The 23566-nt window shown below is 36.1% G+C and overlaps 2 protein-coding genes across 2 annotated transcripts; both read left to right on the top strand.

The window, feature by feature from the left end:
* The first annotated feature begins 2726 nt into the window (after positions 1-2726).
* adm2b (adrenomedullin 2b) lies at positions 2727-13731 on the top strand. The gene is made up of 3 exons (XM_067419620.1): positions 2727-3066; positions 3172-3312; positions 11227-13731. Exons 2-3 carry the CDS (start codon positions 3242-3244, stop codon positions 11609-11611), a joined length of 456 nt encoding a protein of 151 aa, XP_067275721.1. The 5' UTR covers positions 2727-3066; positions 3172-3241; the 3' UTR covers positions 11612-13731.
* Positions 13732-19117: 5386 nt separating this feature from the next.
* On the top strand, positions 19118-23497 carry miox (myo-inositol oxygenase). Its single transcript, XM_067420028.1, has 10 exons — positions 19118-19201; positions 19381-19452; positions 19540-19620; positions 19877-20039; positions 20298-20365; positions 20457-20566; positions 21107-21174; positions 22756-22805; positions 22922-23034; positions 23181-23497. The coding sequence occupies exons 1-10, from the start codon at positions 19184-19186 to the stop codon at positions 23287-23289; spliced, it is 852 nt and encodes a 283-aa protein (XP_067276129.1). The 5' UTR covers positions 19118-19183; the 3' UTR covers positions 23290-23497.
* Positions 23498-23566: the final 69 nt, after the last annotated feature.

The raw sequence follows: 23566 nt of genomic DNA, 5'->3' as shown, positions 1-23566 counted from the left end.
TGTTACCTCCTGCCATATCATGAGGGACAAGGCTGAGGCTGAACCCTCTTTAGTCTCTTCACTGCTCTCTGTAACCATTTACCCTGTATTTTACAACCGGTTGAGTTGTCATAATATATTTACAATATAGCAATGTAAATGTTTTTTTTTCTTTTTTTTTCTTCTTTAATTATATTTTGTATTTAGATATCTATACCTGTATAACTTGTTACATGTTTAATGCTTTGGCAACATTGTACTATCCGACAGCCATGCCAATAAAGCTGATTTGAATTGAATTGGGGAGGGAGGGGGGGGAGGGGGAGAGAGAGAGAGAGAGAGAGAGAGAGAGAGGAGAGAGAGAGAGAGAGAGAGAGAGAGAGAGAGAGAGAGAGAGAGAGAGAGAGAGAGAGAGAGAGAGAGAGAGAGAGAGAGAGAGAGAGAGAGAGAGAGAGAGACGGAATATTATGAGATTCATCGGCCTGTCGGGCTTTGCGAGCCCTGGCCCATACATGTCCAGCATGCTAAAGCTATAAGGTTTGATTCTGTTAAGACACGGACACATATATAACAATGCAATACTATTACATATAAAAACACGTTTTACTCACATCAGTGTGTTGCACCATTCCTGTCAGATCCAAATCCAGCATCGACCGGAGATTTGTTTACAAACAATCCCGCAGTGAAATGAACATGTCTTCCCCACGTGAGCTATAACTTCATTAAAAATAAAGTTCAACCACACATTCCTAATATTAGGATCCGAAGAAAGCTTATGCAGCGACTGTGTTTTTCCACAACCAGGAATAGCGCAATATCTTGCTATCTTCCTCTGCATGTTTATTGTTGTTGACCTGCTAGCACGAGCCCTTCATGAGTCGGTGAGCGAGGCTACTGGATTAGACGTGCTTTAGAGGTGTGTGTTTCGTCGCGCAATGATGTAAGAATGAAGCGCAGGACCATTTGCTGAGGCTGGTGTCTATAAAAGCTTTTCTTTGACTAACAAGGACGTTTTCAGCTCTGAAACTTACAGGATATTCTTATATTAACATGACCTTTTATATATCAAAAGCTCAAGGGAAAGTGTATTTCTCAATTCATCACCCCTTTAATTTAGCAAAATATGCTACTTGAATTTTACAACATGTATTTTTAATAGGATTACTGTGATGAGTTTCTTATTATAGTGGATATTTCAATGAATAATGAAGAGAAAAGAGACACTTGGATACATACATACACACACACACACACACACACACACACACACACACACACACACACACACACCTCTGTCTGAGCCAACTGACGCATGAATGCAAATGTATCCTGTTGCTGTCTGAACCATGATGCAGAACACACCACACACACACGAAACAGAAACAAGTCTTAGGGCTAATACTAAAAGAGTGTATAGTTTGTTTGAAATTAAAATAAAACACCACGAAAGTAACAAACAATAATGCAAAAAAATTCCCTTTTGATTCACAGAAGAAATATAATTAATCTATTTAGTACATAAAACTGATATAATAACGTTTCCAAATAATAAGACACTCACAATTTATGACATTATTCATAAGACTGAGATGTAAAATCCTAAGCTCTTAAACACACAGATGTGCGTGTCTTTTAACACACTGACACAAAAACAAACCTGACCTTTATAACAGTGCATTGTAAAAAAACAATCACGCCAAAAAAAAACCCCGTTTAGAGCTGATATACAATTTTAGACAATTGCATTTCTTCCAAAAAAACAAAAGGTCAAAGTTTAACCATAAAATGTGTCTATAGCAAAACAAATCTACATAAAAGATCAACAACAAAAACCCAAAACACACTAGCATCAGTAAACCTCTCTCCCTCTTACACACACAGTCTCTGACTGACTCTCATTAACATTAACTGAACTGTTGTTAATGCTCTCTAAAATCCTCTTTATAAGGGCACAAGACACAGTAAGCTCGATTAAACCAAACACTTTGTATTTTGTCTCTGACCTTTAAAATAAGCCACTTTGTCACACCTGACAGCACATTTATATTTTTATATCAAGTAAGACACAGTAAAAAGGGGAGAGAGAGAGAAATTATTTATGTTTCAAGAGTCCCTTTACTCAAATCCTTCCATAAAAAAACTTTTTTTTAAATATATTCTACCAAAAGCCAGCAAAAGTAAATAAATATTAAATATATATAGGCCTATTTAATTTATTTATTTTAGTAAATAGGCTAGCCTATTTCAAGGCAAAATTATATAGATAAAAAGCATTAAATTTAAAGGTTACCATGATATTATAATATATAGCCTATGTAATATAAAATATTATAATATCATTCTCTCTCTCTCTCTCTCTCTCTCTCTCTCTCTCTCTCTCTCTCTCTCTCATATATATATATAATGATAATATTATACTTAATACATTAAAGTTGCATTATATAATATGTCATACATGTAAACTAAACTATTTGGTTTAATAAACTATTTAGAATAAGTTTATTCAGCATTTTATTTAATTAGGCTACCATAGTTTTAAAATGTAAATAAATATAAAGTAACACTGTTAAAATAACTAGCTATATTAAGCGTTAAAGCTATCAAATTATTAACGTAGCCTACTTGTTTTGTAAATGAAAAATACACCATCAATAGCCTAACCGTTACATTACAAATTAATATTAGCATATTGGCCACACCCCCAGTTATTTCGGGATGACAAACCACTTAAGAATGCGCTCAAACAAAGCATGACAAACAGCCGCATGTGGTCTAAGAAATATTAATTAAAAAACACAGTCAATTACAGTGATGAATAATGAATCGGATGCTCTACAAAGGGAGACTATGAATTCATAATAACGATAACTAAGGCTGGACTGCAGCGTGTAAAGTGTTAGTAGCAACGTGTCTCCTCCCTCTCAGTATTTAAGAATCTGCTCCATCCACGAGACTGACGTTCTCTTAGTTAGTACGAGTTTCTCCAGCCACATAAATCAAAGTCCTTACTCACGCGGTCTTAACAGTCTTACACACGAGAAACAAACGTAATACATCGGTATCCCATCTATAGTGTCTTTTAAAGTACGGAGTTAATAGGCTTCTTGTATCTTTAAACGGAACTTTTCATATAGATAACTTTACTATGGAAGTAGCATAAATGACCGTCTCGTCTGTTCTCCTCCACAGCTGCGCGTCTCTCTCTATCAGAGCTCTATACTTCACCGAGTCGGACTGTAGAGGACAAAACGCTCCCATCATGAAATCGCTGCTGCTCGTGTGTGTGTTTCTGTTGCCTCTGCAAACACTCGCGCTGCCAATGCGCAACAGGTGAGAGAAGCGCGGGATACCGGCGCCGCCCGGTCACCTGTGATACACCATCGTTATCATGATCAATCGAGAATGCTGTTAATATTATACTTCGTATCCTGGGTGTTTAATATCATGATCAATATTAAACGTAATTACGTTTGTATATCATTTCATATTAAAATTAATAATAATAAAAATGTGTTTAGAGTGCATAAGGTTAACAGACAACTTTTGATTTTAAAAAAGTATAGGTAATTGATTAAATTAACTTTAATTAGATGCAAACAAACAAATTGTTCATTAGGTCACATTAACTTATGATAACAAAAACTTCAGTTACCGGTAATCATATAGCCTAATGTACACATCGCACACATTACTAAAGTTAAAGTTTAAGTATCTATATTGATGGCAAGCCCTTTTAACAATCAAAGCATATTTATTACTTATACTTTTCTTTAAAATGCATGCTTGCTCTATTTTTCCCCCCTTCAATTTCACTTCTATTAAATATTATAGAAAGCAACTTGTTGTAGGCCTATTTCAAAATGTTATGCACAATTGTCATATGCTGGTGTCTCATTCAGTATAGGCTAAGTAAAAACTGGATACATACTATCCATATTTATATACTATTGCTATTGAGATGGTAACTTAGGTAGGTAAGTGTATGAATAAGATCGAGTGAATAACACACTTGCGTATCTAAAAAACGTAGGACTGGAGAAAATTTTACTTTTAAGTTACTTTAAATGATAGATGTTAAAATGGCTTGCCACATGTGTGACCTGTAGTTCTCCATGAGATAGTAGGCTATGTGTCACTTGACTGACTGCATTTGGCACACAGCTAAAGAGAGACGTGCCACCTGTAACGTAGTTTCACAGATTTCCCCATCGTGACGTCATGATATGGATTGGGTTATTTCTGACTCTGACTAGATCCTTCAACTTAATCCACATACCTCCTAAAGCTTGCATTAAATTGCATTACTTCTAAATAGTGTTAAAGCATCACGTGGCATTAATTTTAAAGAGCACACTTTCTAAAACAAAACATTACACAAAATGGAGTTTGTTAGGTTTTAAAACAATAAAGCAACAGATATAATAGAAGAAATACACAGATTATTTGGACACAGGACTTTTACATCCACTTAAAAGCACTACAGCAGTCATTTAAAAGTACTTCCTAAAATTTTAGATTCCAAAAAAACTTTACCATATTTGACATTACTTGTTTTTATATTTTATTGGTATTGGTTAGTTTGCAAATACTTTTTGGGGGGTCACTGACTTCACCTGTTGGTTTGGGTTTTGGGCCACTTGCGATCTCAAAGACTGATTGAACAATCTCAGTGGCGCCCCCTCCTGGTGGGATGAGGCAGTTTCCTCCACTGTGGCCTTCAAACGTGAAACAAGCTTACAGAATAAATGTGAGCACGCAGTGTGTGTCTAATGTGAGAAAAGGTCAAACGGACTGTGTGAGGTCACAAACAAACAGTGATTTAGGGCTTTAATGTTCACAGGGAAATTAAATCCTCTTTTGGTCACACAAGGGCTTAAGGAATTTATGTAAGGTGGATTTAAGCAGTTTTTCACCAAATTAGCCCCTCTAGCTCTGTTTTTAAAAATGTGCCCCTCAGTGAGTGGATTGCAACATCCTTCTTAACAGTTTGTTAGATTAAGATGGATCTTTGTGCATGATATCTCTCTATCAGACCCCATGCAGGGCACGGATGTGGGAAAGTTTCTCAACAATCTCTTTCTCTCAACCTAAAACTTTCAGACTTGCTCCTCCTAGTTTTTCACAAAGCAGAATAAAATACCACAATACGTCTCCTCTTCTTCCTTGGTCTCTCCTCTAATCCAAGAGACACTTCACCTAGCTGTCTTCCATATTCAAAGACGTGTGTGTGTGTGTGTGTGTGTGTGTGTGTGTGTGTGTGCTATAGCACCTGAGACTGAAGTGTATGAATGGAGCAGTGAAACAGTAGGACTTTAGCTTTGGGGGCTTAGAAAGGCTTATGCTAGGACAGGGTGATTGAATAACCATGCAGGACCAATTTCAATTCAGAAGAGTTTTATGATGCAGAGGACTTTATCTAATCATGTGCAAATGCAAGAAAGGATGTTAAACAAATTAAGATAAGCAGCTCAATTTTATGGAAGCCTGTTTCTGCCACTAAATAAAAAAATAAAAGCGTAATTGTGACTTTTTATCTAAAAATTCAGACTTTTTCTCACAATGGAGAATTCTGAGATATAAAGTCGCAATCGCGTGATATAAAGTCACAATTGGGACTTGCAATTGCGACTATCTCAGAATTCTGACTTTATATCATGCTATTGTGAGGTTATATTTTAGAATTGGGACTTTATAACTCTCCATTGTGAGAAAAAAAGTCAGAATTCTGGGATAAAAAGTCACAATTACTCTATTTAGTGGCGGAAACGGGCTTCCATAGAACTTCATCACGATAATGCAAAGGAAAATAATTACAAAATGCATGGAAAAGAAATTATTTATGCTTACCAGATCAAACGTTGCCACCAGCAACATTGGAAAACCCATTCATATTTAAAGCTACACTGATATTTTCTCCCATCTAGTGGTGTAAAGGTATATGACCATCCAGTGAATATTAGTTTCTGTTCCTCTCAATTCCGATTTCGTTTTAACTCCTACGGTGGCCGATTTAGATTAACATGGCTTCCAGTTCAAACTCGTCCATGAGTGCCATCGAGTGTTAAAACGCAAAAGGCGAAGCTTGAATTTATGGGTATGTCCCTCTTTGGCTAATGTACTTTCAAGATGGAGGGGCAACATGGCGACCAGCATTCGAACCCCTCACCCGTATGTATTTTCAATGGCATATTATAAACTTACGAGAATACTTTATTACTTGAAAGAAGTAAATATACATTAATGAGCACATATTTTTATCACATTTATAAAGAACTAAGTGTTTTTAGCTAAACATAAACTAAAGTTACAAAGTGTGGCTTTAATTGAAAATGCTTTTGAATACCTACATTTGAATTGTGCCATCAAACAGGAATGCAGAATTGAATTTTCAATTTTAAAAAGGTACAGTGGCAAAGATCTTAAATTTACTACAACAACAGACCGACAGACAGATAAACTGATGGACAGAACAACAGACAGACATACTGAGATGGATAGCTAGATAGACAGACTGATAGTAAGACAGATAGAATGATCAACAGACAGAAAATGATAGCCAGACAGAGACAGACAGACAGACAGGAAGAATGATTGATAGAACGACAGACATACAGGAAGATGGATAGCTAGGCAGACCTACTGATAGTAAGACAGATAGAATGATAGACAGACAGATATAATGACAGACATACATACTGATAGACAGACAGACACAGAACGAATGATAGAACAACAGACAAAACAATAGATAGCTAGACAGACAGAAAAAAGACAGAATGATAAACAAACAGACAGATTAATAGAACAACAGACAGAGTGATTGACAGAAGATAGACATACAGAACAATAGATAGCTAGATGGACAGACAGACAGAACAAAAGACAGAATGATAGAAATAATAGAACAACAGACATACTGACCAACAGACAGAAGACAGATGCAAAACACTCCGAGTTCGTCTGATGTTTCTCTTTAAATTTAGCATTTTTGTCAGGCTTCCATGTACAGGTTTCTACCCAAGTACCTGTACTTCTGAATGGGCTGAGGCTGGGATTTATTGGGTTTGAAGTGAATGTATACTATATGCTTAGAGCATTTACTCAGTATCGTTAACGAATCTTTGACCGAAAGGCTTTTAGAGGATTTGCATGTGAACTCTTCATATATAGATGGACAGATAGATATGTTTAGTCTGATGGTGACCTTCACAAGAGGTAGAAAGTAGTTGTGTGTTGCACTGAAAGCAGTGTGTGCAGCGCATGCTAAATGAGGAGTTTGCATTGGAAACTCCAGTGGCTCTGTTGAGTCTTTCCTACATTGGCCCACGTTTAATTATATGAGCGAGCAAGTGGGAGTCCAGCAAACACACAGACCTGCTCTGACCCTGAGCCCCGGCAGTCCCACATCTCCGGTTCCGCTAACAGACCCACTATACTGCTCCAACACGCCACGTAATGCCAGCTATTCAGGCTCTGCCCGCAGTGGTGCTCATACATCACAAGAGAGTTGAAATCTTGCAACAAATGAACTATATTACAATTATGTTCTATCACATTTAACCAAACTTTAGCTAGTTAGCATCTTGCCATTAGCCTCTGCTGGTAGATACTTTAGCACCTAAAAGATCCTTATGCATTGATGGCCAATCAAAATGAGCTCTGTATTAACTATATATATATATATATATATATATATATATATATATATATATATATATATATATATATATATATATATATATATATATATATATATATATATATATATATATATATATATATATATATATATATATATATATATATATAATTTATGTATGTTAATATAAATTATATACAATTGATATTAACATTAACACATTTTTTAAAAGCTTTTAAAAAAAAGTCTCTTATGCTCAATGATGCATCAAAATTACAGTACAAGAAAAAGTAGTATCAAATGTTATTACAAATTAAAAGAACGGTTGCGCTGATTCTGAAAGACATTTTTGTGTAAACCTTGATACATCGGTATTAATTTCTTTAAAAAATTGTATAGTGTACAGAAATCCAACAGGTATAGTATTATAGACCTTAAACCTTAAGAGCTAAACAAAGGTTTACACAACTTATGTTATAATCATTTAAATTCTCCCTGACCGGAAACCGCTGAGAGGCAGTGATCGAAACAAGTGATTTTGTACATCCATGTGTTGTGTTACTGCAAGTCCAGACTAATCCGGTTCAGAAACATTCTGATTAGGATTAGAATTCAAGACTAAAGTATTGTCCTATATCCCCGACTAATGCACAACATAAACTGACTCACAGCTTATAACACCGACTGGAAATTACACAAACATACTGATATTTAGGTTCCATGCTTACTAAAATTAAACCGCAGACCAATCAGGACAAACTCAAACATGTTGACATACTTCTTGTGTGAGTTTGTCCATTTAAGTATATGTATATATATATATATATATATATATATATATATATATATATATATATATATATATATATATATATATATATATATATATATATATATATATATATAACAATGGTTACTATTGGTTACAATTACTAATAATCGGCAAAATTTCTTTCTGTGTTTCGGTTTTTGGCATTGGTTTCCTTTTTTTTTTTCCCGGTTTCGGCTATATATATATATATATATATATATATATATATATATATATATATATATATATATATATATATATATATATATATATATATATATATATATATATATATAGCCGAAACCGGGAAAAAAAAAGGAAACCAATGCCAAAAACCGAAACACAGAAAGAAATTTTGCCGATTATTAGTAATTGTAACCAATAGTAACCATTGTATTTATGGCTATGACTGTGTAACTTTACTAAAATCAAGGCACTGCAATTGCATAAATTAACATGAAAGTTTTAAATAATAAATCAATTACAAATTATGCATACATTTATTTAGCCCATTGCAACAAGGCACAGTATAAAATACAATTCAAACTAAAATGTTTAACTTGACCTCACTTGTGTAAATTAAATAATAATGTACAGGCCTACTTGCCTGCAGAAAGAAATTGAATAAAATAATCAAATGTAAAATAACTGCATATTAACTGTTTATATTAAAGATCAATCCTTATTAAACTTACAAAAGCTATTAAATCAAGAGCAGTGAGTGATGTCTTTATCTTTTGTTTGACATTAAACAGACAGCAGTAAAGGTTACTGCCCCTTTAAGACCTAATGCAGGGATATGTGTCGTCTTTCTCGACTGTATAAAGTTCACTTAAGGCATATACAGACTATGTCTGCTTGGATACTCATCAATATGGACATGTTGACATACTTCTTGTGTGAGTTTGTCCATTTAAGCACAAGACTTGAAAGAGAACTCAATATTTGCGCGCGGTGGACGGGGAGCAGCATGGGCACCCTGATTGGTCTGCGGCTATGCAGCCCCATACGCAACAAAGTGTGATGCACTCATTGCATTGTGTATTCTGGCACCTTTCTATCTGAACCAGCATTAACTTCTTGAGCAATTTGAGCTATATTACCTCATCTGTTTGATCAGAACACACAGGCCAGCCTTCCCTCCTCACATGCATCAATGAGCCTTGGCCACCCAGCACCCTGTGGCCAGTTCACTTCCTTCCTTGGACCATTTTTGATAGATTCTGACCACTGCAGACCAGGAACACCCCACAAGAGCTGCAGTTTTGGAGATGCTCTGACCCAGGCATCTAGCCATCACAATTTGACCCTTGTCAAACTCGCTCAAATCCTTACACTTGGCCATTTTTCTTGAGTACAAAATGATCACTTGCTGCCTAATACATCCCACCCACTAACAGTTACCGTGATGAAGAGATAATCAGTGTTATTCACTTCACCTGTCAGTGGTCATAATGTTATGCCTAATCATCATTGTATATATACTGTAACCATTCAGGAAAACTGCAAACATTTCCTACCTAGAAAATCCTTCATCTGTAAGTTTGGCAGCCATGTAAAACTTGGTGACATGATCTGTATTTTCAGAGAGCTGGTACATCTAAATGAAATTATTTGGCCTTGTTCTATCAAGATCATTTGAAGAGGATAACACTGTTCCAGTGGTTTTTAGGACCCAAACAGCCAGCACTTTATTAAGAGTAATACAAATTGTATTTATTTCTTAACTTATTGTTTGACATTTATCAAAGCAAAGATAAATAAATATGCAGAGACAAGAAATCCATTCTCAAAGACTTGACTTTCCAAACAATGGAAAACATTGTGGCTCTGAGATGCTTCCAAACATGGCTCCGTTTGGGCGATCTGACATGCGATCGCCGAGCATCTGGCACAACTGCCTCAACTGTCTCAATGGGATTACCTGTCTGGCTGAGCAACTGCAGATGTTTGGAAAATTAATTAGGATTTTTTTATTTAGGCTGCTAATGACAGAAATTATAAACAAATTTACATTTACATTTTATTTACAAAAAAACTAATAGCAAATATAATGCAACAAATGAAACTAATAGCAAATTTAATGCAACAAATGAAACTAATAGCAAATATAATGCAACAAATGAAACTAATAGCAAATATAATGCAACAAATGAAACTAATAGCAAATTTAATGCAACAAATGAAACTAATAGCAAATATAATGCAACAAATGAAACTAATAGCAAATATAATGCAACAAATGAAACTAATAGCAAATATAATGCAACAAATGAAACTAACAGCAAATATAATGCAACAAATGAAACTAATAGCAAATATAATGCAACAAATGAAACTAATAGCAAATATAATGCCCAAAACTGCCACAAAATTCCATCATGACAGTGCAGACAATCACGTGAAACCATCCTATATTTATTTTTAAACCTCCTCACATTTCTCATGTTATACTAATATTATAACAGAAAAATGAATACTCAATGTCCTCTGTGAGCCAGACAGAAGACAGGGAAGAGTAGCACGTGAGGCAGTATGTGTCCTAGATTGAGGGAATATTAGTGCATGCCACAAATAACTCAGACCACAGCCAGATAAACACTGGATTAATAACATGCTTCAAATACTCCACCTAAAATGGTCTTAATGCTGCCAAGACTCTGCTTTAACACTAAAGTGATGGTCAAACTACGCCAACTTCTATGTGAATGTCTGAATGATGCATTTAGATTTGGTCAGTGCATCCATGTGCTCCACTGGTGGTCAACCAAATGATTTCTCTTTCTCTCACCAGATTGAGTTTTCCAAGTAAGCCTGGGAAGCTTCCAGAAACAGGAGGAGGTATCGCCAAGGAAACCATCACCATTCCTTCAATAGCTTCGAGTGGCGGGGCAAGAGAACGGCGTGCGGTCTGGAGGGCCCTCCTGCATAAAGGACCCCCGTCGAGACAGACCAACACACCGTCCAATCAAAACAGCAGCGCTCAGGGACATTTCCGGGAGCGTCGGCATGTCCTCAGAGGGTCTCGCAGTCGCCAGCAGGGTCAGCTGATGCGTGTGGGATGCGTTCTCGGCACTTGCCAGGTACAGAACCTCAGCCACCGTCTCTACCAGCTGAAAAGCCAAAGCGGACGCCAAGAGTCGCCAATCAATCCCAGAAGCCCACATAGTTATGGATAAGACTATGACTGACCCCTCATACTAAAAACCTTTCCAAAAATGTGAAAACAGGAGACAACAGTCACCAGCAGGCAACAAATTCAACAACTGGAGTAATCAATTTACAGAGGTCTTGTCATGAGAATTCAAATTCTCTTGAGCTTTTGAAATAAAAGAGTTCAATATGTAAACACACTGTACAAGAACGCAAAACTTCTTCCCAAAAAGAAACCATGTGTTGAAACTGAGCCGCAAAAATGACTCCACCTGAACTTCTGAAACTCATGTCATCTAGATGAAAACATAAACATACTTTATGAGCAACAACATTTACATTCAAAAATGTATCTAATGTTCAGAAACCTGACCTGGCCATTCATAAGGAGTAAAAAGGGGATGTAAGAACTACATCACCACCACTCCAAAACATCAGAAGAACTAACGATAACGAAAATAAGGGAACGTTTGACAAACCTTGTGCTGTTCTTGACTGGGTATAACACCTACTGCTCTGCAAATATGTCTGAAGGATCTCAAGAAAAGAGTGAAGTTTTTTTAACAATGTCCTTGATCATTTCAGTCTGATCTGCACAGTCTGAGTGCCACATTTAAGCACAGACCGCTTCGTGAAGAAAACACCGGTGGACCTCAGGGAAGAGAATATTGTTGTATTATCTTTTTAAATATATATAACACTCAAGTGAAAGTCTTTTAACCGGTATGCCCTCCTGTAATGAAACTATTTGCACCTTCATTGTCTTTACAGTAATCCCACACTGTAGATTGTCGTCTCTTTCTTTGTCCCGCTGAGACAAATCGCCCTTGACTGAGCCAACTAAAGCCGAACAGAGCTTCAACGTGAGCATCTTAAGCGAAAACATCCTGTATTCGAAACACTTAATCTATGCTTAAATATTGGAGTTTCACTGCATTGGATAAAATATCAAACCAACTGCCGTTTATTTAAAAAGAGAGATAGCACAAGCACACACTTTTCTGTTTAAATTGAAGACGAAATGTATTTGGATGTTTTCTAGTCTCCAAACAATAGTGGAACATGTTTATAGTTAAAGAAATCACTTAAAAGGAGATATATTGCCTGACAACTCACTATTGGGAGGGCTCAATACGAGGGGCGGGATAAACGGTTGTCTTTCAAACTCCCTCTGCACGCGATAGGATAGCGCTACAACCAACCAGAGCAACGAAGGTGGTGACTTAGTCAGAGTGAGAGCCCTTTTTTAAGAGAATCCTTTTTTTCAAAGAAAAGCCTAACTCCAAGTCTTCCAAAGTCGCGGCCAAAGCCGATTCAAAAGACCGCTGTTCGGTTGGTTAAAATGATAAAAATGCCTCAAAAAGTGCAGTTAGCTGTAAATAAAAAAAGTATTTACTTGCAGATACCATTCAGTTTGATATTTTGTCATCTTATTTGAAATTCTGAAATGTTTAATGCCACTGCATCACCAAATGCAAAAAATATGATCTGTTTTCAAACTATTTTCCAAAACGGTCCCCTCATGGGCCCTTATTAAGCCTATTTGAAGTCAACGTGTCAGCCCGCTCCAACCAAAAGAGTAATTCTACAAGCGTCACAGACCCACACTGTTTACACTTTTGGAGAAATAAAACTCTTAGACGTCTCAGCACTAGGACTTGAGAAAGTATTTTCACTTGTACGCATAGCCACTTTAAGTGTCCACATACCTTTTGGGACCACTGTATATTCCCATTTAAATGTTTAAAGCATCAAATCTTCATCCATAAAGCTCTAAAACTTTCAACACTGTCTGATAATGTACGTTGCACATGCCAGTCTCACAACATAAAGATCACAAATACAAATAAAACATGGACGACAACTTTTAACAACATTTTCTGGCCAAACAAGAGCGCACGCGCGCGCACAAAACACCTTCAGTTTGTCATAGTGTGTCAGGGGTGGAATGCCTGCCATCCTCGTTCACATTTAGGTCAAATGCTACTATTAAACAAAGCACTTTAAAAGCGACATGATCGATCACCTTCTTTTATGCCATTGACTTGAATGCAAGAGATGCTATTTAATTCTAAGTTAACAAAAGCTTTAGAGGTGTAAATATTTTACAAGAGTATAATGTTTGAATGTTTGTAGTTATGAGTCACTGCGCTGTATTTTAATATGATTTAGGTGTCAATAAACAAAACATGCAAATGCTTGCTGTTCCTTTGTTAGTATCATGTAGGCATCTGTAATAGAAGCAAACACAGATCATCACACTGTGACCTTCTGTGTCAGAGTGACAAACAGTAAGTGAGATATGTTTGGGGTCAGATGTTTTAATGTTTTTGAAAGAAGTCTCCTATGCTCACCAAGGCTGCATTTATTTGATCAAAATTACAGTACAACAGCAGTAAAACATTTTTATTAAAATTTTTAATAACTGTTTTATATTTGAATATTTAAAAATGTAATTTATTCCTGTAGTGCAAAGCTGAATTTTCAGCATCATTACTCCAGTCTTCAGTCACATGATCCTGTAGAAATCATTCTAAGGTCACACTTTAGATTAGGGTCCAATTCTCACTATTAAAGGGTTACTTCAGCAATTAGCATATGGCTTTATATCAGTAGAAACCCTGGAGTATATTCAAATGATTGTGCTTTCCCCCTTGATATCCCCCTGAGACAAGAGATTTATGCATTATATTTCTGGAAAAATTCCTCCTATGATGCAAATTGACGATATTTGCATCATAGGAGGAATGTTTGCCCAAAGGCTAAAGACTACAGCCAGCAGAGGGAGCTATTTCCGCATGTTTTGAATCTGCGCATGGGGGATGGGAGATCACACTCAGCTCGCAGGGAGAGTGCAGCTCAGCTACAGGCACTCATTTAAACGGAGCTATGGTGAGCAATGTAAGTCTTCTAACTTCTCAAATTAATTTCTATGAAAGTTAAGCTTGAAAAGGCCTGAACTGAAACGCGCCAGACTGAACTCGCGTTGTGAATGTATGCCGCGACTGTAGTTGCGATTACCTCAGCTCTCATCACGAGACCTCTTCAGCTCGTTTATTTCACTCCTGCAGTTAGTGCTCAGTGCTGTGATACTCGCGCTGTGACTCACTCATTATATTGAACACACAGTTCAGTTTTTAATTGTAGTGTCTTCTCTAACTCAGTCACTGTAATCAAGTTGGTGGCTTTGGGAATGGCCTCACAGGGCAGCGAAGCACTCTGGGAATTGTAGTCTTTCATCCCCATGAGACAAAAATACATTTTCTGTCTTTTCTCAGTCTAGAAGGCACCAAATTAAAAAATAATTTCACATTTCTACTACATTGATGACCCAGTTTAAATACAGATTCATCTTCCCGGCGCTGAAGTACCCCTTTAACTAATTATTTACTACGACTTTTGCCCCAATACACTTCTAATAACTGCTTATTAACAGTTAACAAGGGTGTTAAAGCTACACTGTTACTTTTTTAGTTTATTCTTAGCTAAAAACACTTAGTTCTTTCAAAAATATATGTGCTCATTAATGTATATTTACTTATTTCAAGTTATAAAGTATTCTCGTAAGTTTATAATATACCATTAAAAATACATACGGGTGAGGGGTTCGAATGCCGGTCGCCATGTTGCCCCTCCATCTTGAAAGTACATTAGCCAAAGAGGGACATACCCGCAGGGCTCTCAAGTTTTGAACTGAGTTCAGAGTGAGATTTCGGCCGTGGCGGCAGCAACGGGGGTTTGGCTGGGTACGAGGGTCTGATATGAAAAATGACACATTCATTCGTACAAATAAAAAAATATGCATTTAATTTGTGTGTGTGTGTGTGTGTGTGTGTGTGTGTGTGTGTGTGTGTGTGTGTGTGTGTGTGTGTGTGTGTGTGTGTGTGTGTGTGTGTGTGTGTGTGTGTGTGTGTGTGTGTGTGAGTGAGTGAGTGAGTGAGTGAGTGAGTGAGTGAGTGAGTGAGTGAGTGAGTGAGTGAGTGAGTGAGTGAGTGAGTGAGAGAGAGAGAGAGAGAGAGAGAGAGAGAGAGAGAGAGAGAGAGAGAGAGAGAGAGAGAGAGAGAGAGAGAGAGAGAGAATGGTTAGTGAGCATAGTTAACATGAGCATGGTCGCGCTGATGTGAGCTGTGGTTTACAACAGAGATTATTTTACTCTTAAATAATCTTAGACAAGCTGCCTATGGTTATTGTTTGCTATATCAGTATGGTTATATTTTTTCCTCTCTTTATGACAGCGGCAGGGCCGGCTCTACCTCTAGACGAGATGGAGTTTTGCATTTTCAATTCCACTTTGAATTTTGCTACATTCATTGCGGGATATATAATCAAAATGCAATCGCAAGTATCTTAAATGGAAGTTTAAATGCAATTTAGAAAAATAACATTTAAATGATCATTTTGCTACAATTTTTGCTGGAACATGTTAAACACATCTAATTATTTCTGTAATTTCTGTAATACATTTAAATTTTAATTTTGCAACTTATATAAAGTATTACAATATAAAATTTATGTTTAAATTATATGTTAAAACTAGTGTAGGAAATAGCAAATGTAAATTATATTATTCAATTTGAATTATCATTTTGTTCCAAATGTTGCACACATGGTATGGAAAATGTAAATTTAAATACTGAAATGCATTGCCTAGGCTATGGCATTGCCATTTTGCATATTGCATTGCAAATTTTATATCGCTACACTTCAGCTTCCATAAATAGGGGTGAGCACGAATATATTCGATCTGTAATTAATATTCGAAAAATAAAAATAAAATTGATATTTTACTATATTGCTTCGCTGGCCGTAAATGCAGTGAATCCATGATAAATCCTCTAAATCTCGCAGTTATAACTAAATCCACTGGGTGGTTCTGTGGAATGTGTTAATAGCTCGACTGTATTTGATCACTAATGTCGTCTGCCTCGTGAATTACTTAGATGAAAATGATCTTACAAAATGGAGTTACTTTTAATAAATTAATTAATGAAAGTGAGTTAAAAAAAATCACATCCAAACACTAGTGGAATGAGGACAGCTGTCCATCACCGCATTCACGAGTGCAGAAGAGCACAGATGTTCACTGAGTGAGAGCGCAATAACGTACATGATAGCAAAATGCATTACATGCAAATCATGATTGAGCTTCCTTTAAGTTTTGTTGAGGGATTAAGAACAGAAAACAAAGTGCTGTCAGAAACTTAACTTAACAGTGTTATCTTTGTGTCTCTGCGTGCGTCTGTCATCGTTGCTTCTAGTTGCCAACTAACGGTTCTTCAGCGAGCATTTGATTCACTGAGAGTCCGAGGCGTGAATCACAGAATGTGACGTTGGAATCAGAACGTAAACGTTCTTGGGTGGAGGGAATATCCATATCTTACCCAGATACAGCAAATCTATTTTATGATTGGCTGTTCGGTCTCTATTTTTATTAGATTAACTGGTGCATGGCAGGGCCGTCAGAACTCGGAACTCGCTTGACTAATAACGCTCAACTCAGTGTGTGTTACCCTGGCGATTTCTCTGCGTGAGAAATACAAGGTGTGGCGTGTGAGCGTGTGAACGGGTTGAAATGCGTGTGTCTCACGCCCAATGCGTGAGACTTGAGAGCCCTGTACCCGTAAATTCAAGCTTCGCCTTTCGCGCTTTAACACTCGATGACACCGTGTCGAATGTGAAGAAGGGGGTTGCCATGTTAATCTTGGACTAAATCGGCCACCGTAGGAGTTCAAACGAAATCAGAATTGAGAGGAACAGAAACTATTATTCACTGGATGGTCATATACCTTTACACCACTAGATGGGAGAAAATATCACACAGTGTAGCTTTAAGTTTAAGTATTGGGTAGGATAAAGAGATGTAAATATGATCATGCAGGATAAGGCCTGAATATGTGCTTTATAAGTACTAATAAACAGCCAAAATCCTACTAATATGCATGCTAATAAGCAAAATGTTAATAGTAAGAATTGGACCCTAAACTAAAGTCCATTCTAATATGCTGATGTGCTGCTATAAAAAATGTTTTAATTAATATTTAGTTTTTGTTTTTTTAAATACTATTTTGAGGAATCTTTGATGAATAGAAAGAAAAATAGTGCCTATTTTAATGAAAATCATTTGTAACAATTGTTTTAAATCAATTTAATGCATTTAGGTAAAATGCTACTATTAAAACAAAGTACTTTAAACATGATCAATCAACTTTCTTGCTAAATAAAGGTATTAATTAGTAAATAATTTAGGTATTGTCTGCCTACAGTTACTAATACAGAGTTTTCAGGCATGCTATTAATTTGACATAAGAAAAATTTGATGAGAAAAAATAAATACAAAAGTAACATCGCATTGCTTTCATAAAAAGTAATGCAATTAGTTACATTTTTTAGTGACTAAACAAAATATTATAATGTATTACTTTTAAAAGTAACTTTTCCCAACACTGCTTCGGGGTACAAATTTGTCCCCAAAATATGGTTAAGTAGGTACCTTTATTCTGATGGAAAGACATCCATTCAGGAGAGTTTAAGGTTAGACTGCCATCTACTGCCTGCAGATCTGATACATTACACGTTTACAGAAACTGTGAAGAATACACAAGGAAATGCATTAAAATGTAAATATTTTGAATTGATGTCAGCAGAAACTATAGAACATTTTTAGAGCCAGATAATGTACCGTAGTTATAATATCTACCAGCTGGGGTTAACTAGGCCATTTAATAATACAATTTAATTGGGAGCCATATTTAGTCCTTTATAACATGTAATAAATATAATGGCTAGTAATAGCAAACCCCAAAACAGCCAAAGACAAAGAGGAGAAAGAAATGTTTTAGATGTCAGAATGAGTGTGTATTTCAGTTTATCTACTTGGTTTAACTTTAGACCTAGTACCAGACACATCACAGACTCACCCACAAACTATCAGCCAATAAAAATCAGGGGTGTAACCTACTATAAACACAACACACACACACACATTTGTTGGGTTTACATGTTATATAGGGACATTCACAGGAAGTGTCCCCATAAATCATGTTTACGTTGTAATACCCATGTCATTATGCATATTTGTGTCTTCAAACCATATACACAACACAGACACGCATGCACGGTTTTCTTTAGAATTATGTTTATAGTTTCTTATTTGTAGATCATCTCTAAACTGCAATGAAAGCAAATATTCTAAACACATTTTATTCAGATTAGATTGACTGATGTATGTATGCATGTATAAATAAAATAAACATTTTATTAAATGAAAAGCAAAACCCATCTTAAATTTGCCTTAAAGTCAAACAGTGAAACATAAAACCACACTAAAACAAATACCAATAAAACTCTAAAAATATGTGAATAATAAATCAATTCAAAATTTAAATTATTATTGAACCAAATGGCCTTAGTCACTGTATTGGTATAGTGTGTCTTTGACACACACAGAAAGAAAGTGAACTGGAGAAAGTTAAAGTTTTACTAGTTATTCCCACCACAGTTCAGAGACCCCATATGTGCACCATTATAAATAGAGCACTCCGAGACACCAAACACACAACATCCTCCTTCATCCAGAACGACACAATCTCAGCTGAAACATGAGGGTGGTGAACCTGGTATGTACCTGACATTCACTTACTTGAATAAGTAATTCATAATAAAACTCCTCACTGAATTTTATACATTATACATTAATTACTTTTGCAATACTGTAAAATATCAATCAAACTGTTGCTTTGAGTTGGTAGACTGTGTATCTGTCTTTTAAGTCTTATTTTTTTACACAAACTCATAGGGTCCCGATCCTTCTCTGGCATATCGTCCTGAATGTCACGAGAAAGACCAAACAGAATTCAGGAACTTTGAGGTAAAATTGGGAATTTTGCCTATTCTTAACTTATTCTCTTAATCTGAAACTTATTTCCATTTTGATGTGTGTACATGTCTAATACAGAGTGGAGATCTCTTTGACCGTGTGTTTAATACATACAAACTGATGCACACTTACCAAACACTGGACTTTGTCAAACAAAAGGTTGGTCTCTAATAAGGTAAAAGCCCTGTGCTGATACAACTGATACAATAAATGCAGAAACACTCAAAACTAAATTCTGTCTCAATTAAACAGTATCTATATTGTAAGCTTTCCTCGCATTGTAAAGGTAATTCTAGTTCAACTGGATGTGTTTCTCTGTTGGAGTTAAACTAGAATAAACTTAAGATGCTCTGTGAGGACTTGGATAAGCGAATACCTTCACAAACGAACACTGAACACGGCCTCTCACCTTTAGCACCTGGATTGGGCAAATTGCAATCACTTCAGCATGAACATGATGGAGAACATCAATTCCCTGGACGAGCTTGTTGATGAATCCGACCCCGATGTCGACTTCCCAAACTCTTTCCATGCTTTCCAGACCGCCGAGGGAATTCGCAAAGAGCATCCTGATAAAGGTGAGGAGTCAGCAGGGACAAAGGTCACAGGAGTCTCCTACATTGTACTTAGATAAGATGATGTTTTACAAAACACATAGCTAAGGTTGTTTTTGTCCAGTTTGATTATTATGTCCAGATCTGCTGGGCGTCTTTAGGACTAGAACCCATATCAAAATGTGCTAGTTCTTCGTGGATATTTTTATTTGGCCAAATTTTAAAAATGCAACATTGCAAATTAATTTAAAAAGCACTTCTCTCATTTTTACCTGTCTCCAGATTGGTTCCAGCTAGTTGGTCTGATCCATGACGTTGGAAAAATCATGGCCCTGTATGGAGAGCCACAGGTGCTACAAATGAATACAAACACATTGCCTATGACGGTCGGTCACATGGGCTAAAGGATATGCAATCCATACACTAATTTGTGTGTTTCAGTGGGCCGTAGTTGGAGACACATTCCCAGTGGGATGCGAGTTCCAGAATTCAATAGTGTTCAGAAACTCAACATTTGAAGGCAATCCGGATGTGAAGAACCCTACACTCAAGTACAGCACCGCACCGCACCTTTTTTTCAAAACACAAATATCCTGATATCTTCTAAATATCAAAACGGGTGTCCTGATCAGTGATTTTACAGTATGATTGATATAATAGAGCGTTTATTCATAATTTAATAGTTTTCATTCAATTTTAATTCAACTTTGTCATTTTCTTATGTGCTTTTGTTATTATAGTTTTGTATGTATTTTTTTCTTTTAATATATTTTTCTTATATATTATTTATTTATGTTTTATTTATTTAGTTGTTCTAAGTTTTTTTATTTACATTTTTCATCCTAAATGTATAATTATATTTTATTTCCGCTTTCTTTAATGAAATTAGTTAGTTAACAGTAGGGGGTCAATATAGTGTTCCTCAAAAGAAAGTCATTCAGTCATGGCAAAACATGAGGGTGAATACATTATTTTTCTTTTTTACGGCTAAAAAAGGTAATAATTGTCTCCTAACAATATAGAAGTAAAATGTTCATTGCATTCAACAGCATTCCACCTGATGTAGTGTTTGCATATTTCTCTCAATACAGCACACAATTTGGGATCTATAAACCACAATGCGGGCTTGATAATGTCCTGATGTCTTGGGGACATGACGGTGAGTGATTTAGAGGATGTACAAGACTGTCTTCATATTTTTCATCCAATGTTTAATTGTGAATCGCTACCGGTCAAACATTTGAGGGTTTTTTTTCCATTCAGAAAATACACATTCATTTGATCAAAGCTGACCTTAAAGACCAGGGGCGCAAGATGTCAATACCTGTTTGTAAAAGCCAATGAACATATTCTGTATCTGAGGCTAAATCCCTAATTATTGAGCATGTTTTATATTTTTCGAAATGCAAACGATTAGACGTTTATTGGAATCAACTGATAATAACTTTTGATTTGATTCATCTTAAATGATCACATTTTAAATGATGCCAAACATACGGGCATCTCAGTTTCCACCGGGCTAGTGTAAAATAACCTGGTTATGGGTATAACTTGTATAATTGAAACTACTTTTTTTAAAATAACTCCCAATCAATCTGCACTAACACTAGCTCTCCTTCTACTCACGTCCCTCTCCTCATTAAAGGTCCCGTTCTTCGCGTGTTTTCGAAGCTTTGATTATGTTTACAGTGTGCAATATAACATGAGTTCATGTTTCGCGTGTTAAAAAACATTATTTTTCACACAATTGACTTATCTGTACAGCGTTGTTTTCTCTGTCCTAAAAACGGCCTGATGATTTCCTTGTTTTATGAAGTCCCTCCTTCAGAAATACGTAACGAATTCTGATTGGGCCAGTGCTTCTCGTGTTGTGATTGGACAGCAGCTTAGCGCACTTTGCCCGGAAAGGTCCCGCCTCTTACCATAACGGGGAGATGCAAGCGCTGAATGCGCGCTCTTCTCCACGTGAGAGAGCAACAAGACCAAGGAGGGTTAGTCAACAAACGGTTCTAGTGACGTCATTACATCCCTGCACTTCCTGCTGTAGTCCAAACCGACCGTTTGCTTTAGGCTTTGAAAGGGAACTTCTGTTAAATAAAATATCTCGCTTGGCATTGAACTTTGAGCTTTATAATTTTACAGGTTTTATTTATGCTCTAACAGCAACATTACACACTAACTAAAGTTTGAAAGATGGAATCGCGAAGAACGGGACCTTTAAAACTCAAGGTGAAGGGTCTATAAAAAGACTGTACCAGGGAAACAAATAGAAATAATATACCTAGTACTAGAAATATCCTAAAAAATGCAAAAGGCAGGATATGTAATTTATTATGCATAAAATAAAATATTTCAATATAAACTGATTAAAATAAAAAAAGTGATATAATTCAACTAAACTTAAAGTTTAATTGCACCTATGATTTGTAAATAATATCAGTCAAGCAAGAATGATTTTACACAATTTCAAATCAAACAAATGCACCATCGCAGGTTCTAAAACAAAAATCATAGTTTAGAATGGACAGGATCATGTGAGTAATGATGCTGAAAATTCAGTTTATTCATTACAGGAATAAGTTGCATTTTAAAATGAATAAAACATTTTAAAAAAAGTTATTTTGCACATTTTCTGTATTTTATAAGATAAGAAAAAAAATCTTACTGACCCCAAACTTTTGACCGGTAGTGTATTTGGTGCTGAAGTTACAAAGTGGAAATTCTTCTTGCATTATTCTAGAATATCTGTACCAGATCATGAAGTTCAACAAATGCACCATTCCTGAGGAGGTAACGTCACAGAGGGCTCACCTGAAAAGCAAACAAATCTAATACACACAAAACAATAGTGTCATTTATGCTTTATAAGACACGTTTGTACATTTAACGCTCCCAAATTCCTTCAGGGTCTTTACATGATCCGCTTCCACTCCTTCTACCCCTGGCACTCAAACGGAGACTACATGCACTTATGCAACGAGAAAGACCTGCAGATGCTTCCCTGGGTCAAAGAGTTTAAGTATGTTATCAGTTTCTCAATAAGAGTATCTCATCTACGTTTCCGTTTAATCAGTTGTGTGACCCACATATTGAAGAGCAGACCTTACGCTGCGAATTTCTACAGATCGATCAATAACATGCGTCTGTTTGTCTTTCCTCTCACAGCAAGTTTGATTTGTATACCAAGAGCACTGACCTACCGGACGTGGAGAATCTGAGGCCGTATTATCAATCTCTCATTGATAAGTACTGCCCCGGGATACTGCAGTGGTGAACGTGTACCATAATTCTAGAGACTGAATATCATACTGACTTCAGGATGGACTCTTTTGACTTCCACCAATCACCCATGACACCTCTGCACTTTGGAAGTTTCTTCAAAAAATGTGAAATGAAATGACATTTTCACTTATGTAAAATAAATAAATTGTTATATCTATATTTTGAAACAACATGAATTAAATATACATTAATTATTAATACCCAAGACTTACTCATGTATTAATATACTGTAGAGTAAAGATACAAAGAAATAATAATTGTAAGGCTGT

Source organism: Pseudorasbora parva, chromosome 16 (genome assembly GCF_024679245.1).
Source record: "Pseudorasbora parva isolate DD20220531a chromosome 16, ASM2467924v1, whole genome shotgun sequence".
NCBI classification, from domain to species: domain Eukaryota; kingdom Metazoa; phylum Chordata; class Actinopteri; order Cypriniformes; family Gobionidae; genus Pseudorasbora; species Pseudorasbora parva.
The sequence above is the reverse complement of the archived record's forward strand: the minus strand, read 5'-3'. Positions and strand labels throughout refer to the sequence as shown.